This window comes from Neodiprion pinetum, chromosome 5, assembly GCF_021155775.2.
Source record: "Neodiprion pinetum isolate iyNeoPine1 chromosome 5, iyNeoPine1.2, whole genome shotgun sequence".
Lineage (NCBI taxonomy): Eukaryota > Metazoa > Arthropoda > Insecta > Hymenoptera > Diprionidae > Neodiprion > Neodiprion pinetum.
In genome coordinates this window covers 23234901-23244804 of record NC_060236.1, presented here as the reverse complement: position 1 = coordinate 23244804, position 9904 = coordinate 23234901, and the positions used below count along the sequence as shown (strand labels likewise).

Below are 9904 nucleotides of genomic sequence, written 5' to 3'. Positions count from 1 at the left end.
GCGCCGGAATATATTTCGGAGTGAACTCGAGTCAACGCTAACTTTCTTTTTAAAATCCTGTTTCGAAGTGCAACATCAAACTGTGGTTGTGTCAATTTCGTCCAAGACTGCAGCTGTCATTGTGATCAACGCAGAGCAAAAAGCAAGGACACTGTCAATCCCCTGAGAGGGACTTAGAATGAAAGGTGTATTCCTTTATGCATGTCGTGTTCATTGTTGCTCAGACTGTAAATTGGTATACGGAAGCCTACTCGAGGTAAGCCTTCACCACAATACTTCCACGCAACGACTGTTCCTTCGGGATATTGCCAGAGCACTCAATTTGGCGGATCAAAAAGTCAAAACACACGCATGTAATTCAAGGATAACCTTAAGTAACCCTGAGCAAAGTCTCAATCATTTTTAACGACGGAAGATGCAAATCTTTCACCTTCTGTTCGTGTAATTTTCATGAAACTTTTCGCAATCCCTTCGAAATCGAATTAGAATCAAAGCTTACCATATGCCCTTGCTTTTTATTAATTGAACATTTTTCTTGGTGAAATTTTTTTAATTCCGAATAATAAGCAAGTGTTTTCAGGTGGTAAACTTTACTTATATTTGTATTACAAAGTAATTCCGACAAGTTTCATTCCATTCCTTTTGGGATCCACGTGTTCCGAGATTTCAACGTTACATCGTTCAGCGCGCCTCGACTAGAACGGTCAGATGCGTTTACGATATTCATTTATTTAACATGTGAGAATCATATAATTTGGGCAAGAAAAAAAATACGTATCCTGGTAAATTTTTAAATTTTTCGCAAGAGAAATATGGCGAAAAAAATCCTTTGAGATTACTGGATTAACTTAGGGTGGTGGGAGTAATGTTCAATTTCTTGCTTCTGCCACAATTTAACGCGCATGCGCTACGATCCGAGAGTAGTTGTTGACCACGGTGACCAACCGTCATAAATTCAGACGACAGTTCGCCGCGATATGTATAACATGAAAAATTTTTACAACTGGCCGAGTTGAACACAACTCCCAGTGATAACTGTCAAAATTTTTGAGGTTACGTTCATGAGGGTTGGTTGTCCTGGGGAACAGCTGCTCTTGGATTACAACGCATGCGCATTAAATTGTAGCAGATGTCGGACCATTCTGTCGTTAGCAATTCACTCTGTATGATGAATTCTTTGACACTGTCGACAGCCGATGGTAATCAAACATACAGTGGCCGATGAATAATTCAACGTGCAGGCCTGACAACCGGAAAGAGAATCGTGAAGGCGAGTAAAAAATTTAGACACTTGCAAGTTGACATCGCGAAAAATACTTCTTGCGCGGGGTGAACACGCGTCAATGAAAAACGAAGGGGTGCTCGACACTAGAGAAAACTCCTGTGGTGCCCACACGTGATTCACACACGTGCAAAGGCACGGACTTCGTGTCTGTGGTGTATTCAGTGCCAACTCCTAGGCTTCACCTGTACTTTGTTTCGCCTTGTAGAACGAGCGTTCATTCGTTTGTTGCCTTAATTAGAACCGAAACACGTACATATATTGCCGGATAGCCATGAACACGTGCGCTCAAAGTGTCCATGGTTGAAAACCCTTCTACGTTGGGTACGTTTAGGAGCAAATTGTCTCTGCGGTAAGCGCAAAGCAGCGGTGGGGCGTAACTTCAGCCGTTTCTCACGTTGATTCTAGTTCAGTTTTTAAATTGGATTCACTGTTGGAACCGCCGCCGTCTCTTGCTTTATTCAGACACTATGTTTCACCCCAAAAACCATAGAGCTTGTTTCATTAACCTGTACTGTGCACGGTATTCAAGAACTCCGGTGAACCTGCAACTCTTACTTGACACTGTCGTTTGTTCTTATACTCGGTAAAATTTCTTCTCCGTGTTTTTGAATTTATAAAACCGTGAAAGCTCTCCGAAGTACGGAATATATGCGAGTTTGATTAATCACTCGCCATTGCGCTTCATAAAATTCATAGATGTCCAACAATTGGTTGCACCGCTATCCAAAAAAAAAAAAAAAACGGAAATTCGGTGATGCAGATTCGATACCGTCCTCATCAAAGGGACTAAAACTGCCCAATCAACACCACATAAACCTGCACACCATCATTTGTGGTCAACTTTTTTCAGCTAATCAATGTACTTACCTCGAAAAGGTCCAAGCCGTCTGATCTCCGGATGTCTCATGTATTTGTTACCAGTCTATTTCCTTTCAACCACGTTATCTTATCTCCCTTCCAATATTCGAATAGCTAGAAGGAGCCACGAGCGACGTACAGACATTTACAGAAATAAACGAAGAATAATTATTTGAAAAATCCCTCTAGTGGATGGATTCAGCTTATAAATACACCCCCAGAGATTTTCCCCTACTGAAACCGAGGGCTGGCATGGGGGGCATGGGTTTGGACACTCACAGCAAAAGCCATGCTTACACGGTGTAAGCCGACAGCTGCAGCATGCAGAAGCCAGTTATGTGTCGTTGACGTTGGAACGTGACTACCTACGTCAGAATCTCACTGTAGGTAACCGGATAGTTTTCTGGCTTTCTGGCTCTCTTTGATGGACTACGACGTGGCCGCATTTATGCGCCCCAAGTCATTCCCATAATTGCAAACAGGGGATGCGGGCACTCACGCGTGCCGGATAAAGAAATCAAAATGGAGAAGAGGAAATGCACGTGTCTGTTCTGATGACGATTACTCATTTGAGCGAGAAATCATCAAAAAGTCGTAAGTTCACATCGTATGTTATAATAATATGCAGAACTGGCATGCTTTAAATTCGCATGGATGACTGGTTAAGTTAAATCGCATCATGGTTTCAATTAGCGCTCTGTTAAGAGACTCGTTGGAAAAAAGATTTGTGAAAAATATTCTACTGATTAATTCTGATGGAAGGAATAAGTTCTTTTTAACGTATTATCTGCTGAGATCTCAACCGGAAACTTTTTGCACCCTGCAATCTCGGAAACTTCCGAGCGTGGTTCGAAAATGACGCAAATAATGAAGGTGTTGTTCAAATTTCAAATCAATCGGAAGCTCCGTTTTCGAGAAATCGTGCCAAAATGCTCAAAAAAATGAAATAGGAGAAAACGTTCTGAAAGTTTTGGATACCGTTTCGTAACGATTGTCAGTGCTTATGAGGATTAAAAATTCCCTGCGCTGTAATACGAAGTTTCTAGTGCAGTATCCTCCTCGATCCTCTGTTAATCTATCTAATTCAGTCTTTTTTTGATCGTTTTCCCACGTCAATGCACCTGGCGCTGCACCCGGATTCCACAAAAATCGAGTTAGCGAAGCGCACAATGATTCAGGTTTTCAAATAAAATATACGCATCACCGCATATCGATCAGGAAATATGTTGAATAAGACGCATGCTCAGCGCGAGTCTTAATAGTTTTGGACAAGGAACACTCGACAAGCTGTTCGTCTACAACATACTTTGGGCTTCATGAAAATCGATGAAGCAAAAAAGTTACCCGGTTGAGAGCTGACGCGCGGGAAAACTTATCGTATGCTTGCAGCATGATATTAATGTAGTCCTCTTTACCAGAGCTTACGTATATAATACATACACATATACGCGTGTATACGTGTACACTGTTCATATAGGAACATTGGAAAGAAACTTTAAAAGTCTTTCCAAGTCATGCTCACAGTCTAGCCAGAAAGTATTTCGATCAAACAAAAAAGATCCTTGATCTGTATCCCAATAAACGCGCGTAATTGAAATATCTAATGTTGATACTGACACTCAGATTTTCAAAAATGTACGAGAATGTATCGGAAACTTTGACAATTTTTTGCGTATAAATATCGTATCTGTACGTGATAAATAAAATTACTGCTAAAGCTGGACCAATTTTTTCGTTCCGCGAAATATCTTGCATTGCTGTTTCAAGAGTAGAATTTCGTTGACATTGTTACATTACATTTGTGATCATCGATGTTTTTACTTACAGAACTCCCTCTTGTAAAGATCTTTCAATTTCCAATAACCGTGTGAAATGATTTTTCAATTCACACATAATAAATGAAATAAAAAACTAGTCAACATTTGAAAACTTCTTTCTCTGTTGTGAAATTTTGAAAAGTTTTTTTTTGATTATTTTCATCCTCATTAATTTTTAGGCATATTTATTCCTTTCATCTTCAAACTTGCACTTTGCAATAATGTTTTATCCTGAGACGTTTTTCGCATCGACATAACTTTTGTACACCTGTACTGATTATAATTCAAGAGGTACAAAAAATGCACAATTCTTGCCGTGACAAACTTACCAGTGTTTTATTAGACTTTATAGCTGTAAACGAGATAGTTATTCTTCCAGTCTCGTTTTCTCTCTTGACGGTGCGGGGTCATTATTTACAGAACACATTACAGGAACACGGAAGCTTACCGCTCGGGCGGCGTGCTACGGGCCTGAACTTCTTCATTGCCAACGCAATCTACTGGAAAGGAAAATTAGCTACCGCCGAATCAATTTCCGTACGTGTAGCCATATTTCGTCAATCAATATCAACGTCCCGCAATTTTAACGTCAATGCAATCGTGAAGTGTTGTCATTTTATTTGCAATCTATAATACGAAACATAATCGACACCCGTATGCGGGTAGTAGTATGCAGTTGCAGTATGCAGTATGCAGTTGCCTCAATGAAAAGGATGTTATTTTACGCGTTGCTGAATCCTAATTGTGACAGGATCAACAGATTTCAGTAAAGTATCGAACGTCAGCCGTAAATCTTCGACCGGCATTACTTTATCCTTAGTCAGAACGTAGCGTCGGAGGACCGTTGCGGTGATCGTCTTTATCAACATCATAGCGTACTTCCAACCTGAAATTGAAAGAAACTCGTTGAAAGTCATTGCGTCCGTACCTCTGTAATCCTGTTTCAAACTCTGAGCAACATTCTTCGCTTGAAAATACACCAAACATGAAGACGAATGATGATGTCGGAGGATCTCGTTGAAACAACAGTATACTAATATGAGATCATTGTCAACTCTTTTGTTTTCCTTACCGATACAATTTCTTCGTCCCCCACTAAATGGTAAGTATGAGTACGGTTGTTGTCTCGCGAATCTTTCGGGTAGGAATCTGTCTGGATCAAACTTTAGAGGATCGGGCCAGTATTTCTCACTCCTATGAACCCCGAAAATGTTGAGAACGATCGAAGTCCCTCTTGGAAATGTACGATGACCTGTAAAACCAGTGATCATTTGAGATGTGACCCGATGCACCTTCTTCGAACAATATACCTATCACTTGCTTTTCAGGCCAGTAATCAGATACGATTGCAGAGAAATGGATATAATGACCGAAACCTGCGAACCTAAATCAAAATCGTCCGTTGCCGTCCGAGACATTAGGGGCACAACCGGGAACAGCCGCATAGTTTCTTTGATCACTCTCTCCATGTACGTCATTCTCGCCAAGACCTCCATTGTAATGTGCAACTCCTCACTGTCGTCGTTTAATACATGTTCTCCGAAGATGTCGCACAGTTCCTGGTACACTTTTTCCTGCCCGATTATAAGAAAAGCGACTAATTGTAAGCAGAGCCTTGAAAGAGGTGCACCACACACAATGCTTGTTTCCGTAAGATCACTACGTAACGTATGGTTGAATAACAAACACACCTGAATGTCTTGATGGGATGCCAGCATCAACAACACGTAGTTCATCGTGATGGCCGTTGTGTCGCTGCCCTAAGAGAGTACAATTGCGCATTCGTGTTTCCAATTGCGAGTTAACAATGGTGTATTTTGTATCTACTGTTCCGTTCTCAATGACTCACAAAACTGACAAGTATGAGAATTATTTGAAGTTACACCGTAATAACAGTATCAAGTGTGTTAGACTTACAGCTGCGATCATCGTATCAACATGATCCCGGACCTCTTTATCCGTCAGCGTTTGGTTTTCGTTGGATAGTCTGAAGAGATTTTCTATCAGTATCTGAGGTCCAGCTGTGGAATCATCTCAACCATGAATGATTAGGTAATTAAAAAAAAGACAGCTACCACACCTAACTCATGCACAAATGGCCCCGGAAATCTACAATTATTCGCGTTTTCGTATGCATTTCATCAAAATTGTAAAGCAGAAGGCCTCAAGTACAACTCACACCTACGAAACAAAAACTCAATCGTGGCACTTTACGACTGTGTCTGGATTTTTTGGTACTTGCCAGCTGCACCTTGTTCTTCGTCGGTTGATAGTCGTTTATCACCAGGCCGGACGATTTCTGTTTTCTTCTGTCGTATCACCTGAAATGAAACATCAGAATTCGGTAATTTATTCTTCGTAGCTTATTCTAATTGTGTTGAACATTCTTATCAATTCAGACGTCCATCAATTGTTGCGCAATGCGAGTACCCTGTTTTCATGCGTAGTCTAGACAAGAACCAACAATTGCTCTAGCATGCTTGCCGTTTATAACTTGTAACATGTGGGTTGCCCGTGATAAACGAATCCTTGAACCCTTGGCGGGAACCCAACAGTACTCACACGGCACGAAATATGTCGGAAATATTTCAGAAATGTTCCAACATTTCAGATTCATTACATAATCTCGGGAATATTTCTGAAACGTTTCTGATGTGCAATATAATATTTTTGACATAATAAATATATTTCTGAAATATTTCAAGTAGAATGTCATCACTGAAACTCTCGGATAAGTTTTAGTAATACGTCAACTGCAACGTAACACTTTGCATATATCTGAAATGTTTCAAAAATATGTCACCTGCAACATGACATTCTGATATTTCGAAAGAACTTGAGAAATATGTTATTTCAAATGAAACAGTTTTATTGTTTCGAAAATATTTTAAACAGTTGACGATCCAAACATACCGTATTGAATATTTCTGAAATATTTTATACATATTTAAGATGCTCCCTAACATTTTCATTACTTTGGACAACTTCATTTGAAACCATACTCCTGTAATATACTATACATTTAATATACTGTGCGACTAAATTGAATTTTTTTTTTTTTTTGAATACCTAGTTATTTTATCATTGGTGAATTTCATTATTGCTTGGGCAGAAATAATGAAGGGAAAATTGAAGAGATTTTCTAAACGGTAGTATAGCGTAGTGGTTAGGACGTGCGACTAGTGATGCGAAAATCTCGGTTCAAATCCCGAGAAGGACATAAAAATGCAAAGTATCACAGAGAACTTTGAATAGGCATTTTATTCGACATTTGGGACCATAGATAGGTTAGGGTAATTCAGAAAACCTGTTAATTCAGAAACACGTTCTTCATTTCGCATACTAACCAACCGCATGGCAGGAAACACATCATAAATGTTTTAGAAATACTTCTGCAACGTGTCGAGAATGTGTCAGATACGACATGTCCGTATCTGCGTTTGTTACTTAGGAAATATTTACGGGAAATATTTCGCAAATTACGTATGTTCAATATCAGAACGAAAATGTGCGCAACGGTAAAAATGCGACATCAGATTACCGTTGGAAACAAATGTCGAATCTAAATTCATGGTAAAGTCTTAACATCTCGTATATCAGACTTGTCAGTCACGTCAAATTTTCTGATCAATATGTCGAAGAAGTGAATTTTGGACGAATGATTGTTCCGTAATCCGAATCGAAGTTACCCTGCTGCTATTATTCTTGCCTAATTCTCTGTTGAAGTACTGCGCAAAGGATTCGAGTGTTACGGTATACTTTTCATCCACAAAATGACTCAACCAATGCTCAATCACCAAACCATGATTGCATTAATGAAGATGTCTCGCACTTACGTTATCAGCAAACTCGTGTATAAACTTTATGTGCTTCCTTTGGTCCTTGCCAAGCTGCGTACGGTAGAACACGAAGTCTGGGTACAGCCAAGGACTAAAGGTTCGTGTAGCGAAACTAGCAAACACGCTGTAAAGACAGAATTATTGCACAATTCAAGGGCTTGCATTAGTGAGTTTAACAAAATACGAATCCGTGATTAGGTGTCGAGCTTTGCAAACAACGTGGAATTAAGCGAACCATGTGGAAGGCATTTCAATTGACTTACTTCTGAATCGCTTCGTCGTACCGACATTCCTCGCTCTCCTGTGCTTTCAAATTTACGCCCATAGCCGTCACTGTGACACGTAAAATATGTGTGTATGTAATCGTACCTTAGGCTGGGAAAAATGTATCGTTCACTTGGGTATAATTGATTATTAGCGAAATTACAGCCGACTTACCACAGATTGCGTCCAATGTACACAGCGAGACGTATCTGTGTATTTCAAATTCCGATCCGTCCAAGTGCTGCTCCATCTTCTTGGCCAGTATCACTGACTGTGTGGCGAATGTTTTGACGAAAGATTTTAGAGCCACGGAATTGAAGGACGGCTGAAGCAGCTTTCGGTGCACTTCCCATATTGACGCTGAAAGGAAGCATTCTCCAATTTTCGGCAACAATTTTGGATATTAACAGGAAACCACCTTCCACGTAGAAAAAATGATTTTATTTTTCTAACATTTTTAGCAACGAGTTACTACTATTTACCGTAATTTGATTTCGGTTGTCCGCAATAAAAGTCTTTCACTCGAGTCGACTTAAGATTTATAAATTTAAAAAGTGATTCGGGAAACCACTGATGAAATTTCGCGTCACTCGTTATCGAAATCGCACACTTTGCTAGCTCGACGATCTTCGCTGGGACATGAGGCCCATAAGTATTATTCATGTTAATCTGTTTGTTTGAGATACGAACCAACCCCTAACGAATCTTAAGTTTATTTGACGGATTTTCACTTCGATACAACAGACACGATCGAAAATTTACTGAGATCAAGGCAATCCTTTCCTGACTCCGATATCTCAGATGAAATTAGATAGCAAAGTGACATCGTTCACCTACCAGGAGCAGTGACTAATCCGTCCCCCACACAGGGTCGTGCGAAGTTGTAGACGTAATGTTTTTCAATGGTCTTCGGACTGAGGAGTATTTCCTGAAATGACCAATCATTTCAGATCTCACTGTTTTATTTGCGTTCGACTATCATCAGGCTACCATACCTTCAGATCTTCGGAATGAGTTGTGAAGAACATTGAATAACGTCCAACGCAGAGTCGGAATAATGCAGGATACATTTTCCCCAGTTTAATTAGGTTCTTTGATGTAGCTGCAATTGCACGTTTCATAGAGACCAAGTATAATATTATTCGTTACTCGAGATTTATTGACCAATTCGACAGCATAAGATTTTCACTCACACTCATTGCTGCCGATGAAGAGATACACATGGCCTATGAAAGGCAGATTTGGCAGTTCCTCAGCAGTAGGGGGGAATTCGGAGAGCAATACAATCTTTAACAGCTTGACGGCGATGTCGATTATCCGGTACAACACGACTAATGCCACCGCAAGCGTGGCTACCGTCAAAGAATCCATCCTGCGATTCGGTGAAAACTCGAAACACCGCTCACTTTGTTTTTTTACCAAATGTGTTCAACAAATCTCATTAAAATCGTCCTGTCGTATGACAACACTGCTCTATGTTAGTTTCTACAAATCTCACTTTCCTGTCGTATAGTGTTGCGAGTTGAAGGCAGATAAGATTCCTTTCTCCGCTGGTATTCAACTGATCTCTGGAACCTGAATTAAGATTCACCGTTTTTATACGGTTGGGCAATAACGCATCATATATGTTACCCCCGGAATGATCGGACATTCTTCTTCCTGTTTGGCCAAGGCCAGTAATTATTTACCAGTTGCATAAAATCAGTGAATGCAATATGCAAATTTACTAAAAGACCTTCGTAGAAATCTGGATTGCTTTTAAACTCAGAGGTTCAGCTAGCAGATTACTAATTTCTATTCGATCCCTATGCGTCGGAATTCCGTTAACGCGGTGTTCGTAG

General features: G+C 40.0%; 1 protein-coding gene across 2 annotated transcripts; it reads right to left on the bottom strand.

Moving 5' to 3' along the window:
- Nucleotides 1–4561: 4561 nt before the first annotated feature.
- Nucleotides 4562–9619, bottom strand: LOC124218917 (cytochrome P450 4C1-like). Of its 2 annotated transcripts, none has more exons than XM_046625846.1 (12): nucleotides 9257–9619; nucleotides 9059–9165; nucleotides 8901–8991; nucleotides 8238–8423; nucleotides 8063–8132; nucleotides 7797–7923; nucleotides 6203–6281; nucleotides 5878–5993; nucleotides 5652–5720; nucleotides 5345–5534; nucleotides 5033–5212; nucleotides 4562–4846 (listed from the first exon to the last, which is right to left on the bottom strand). In XM_046625846.1, exons 1-12 carry the CDS (start codon nucleotides 9432–9434, stop codon nucleotides 4677–4679), a joined length of 1563 nt encoding a protein of 520 aa, XP_046481802.1. In that variant the 5' UTR covers nucleotides 9435–9619; the 3' UTR covers nucleotides 4562–4676. The 2 variants fall into 2 exon arrangements, with proteins under 2 accessions (XP_046481802.1, XP_046481804.1); XM_046625848.1 differs by having other exon boundaries at nucleotides 5878–5981.
- Nucleotides 9620–9904: the final 285 nt, after the last annotated feature.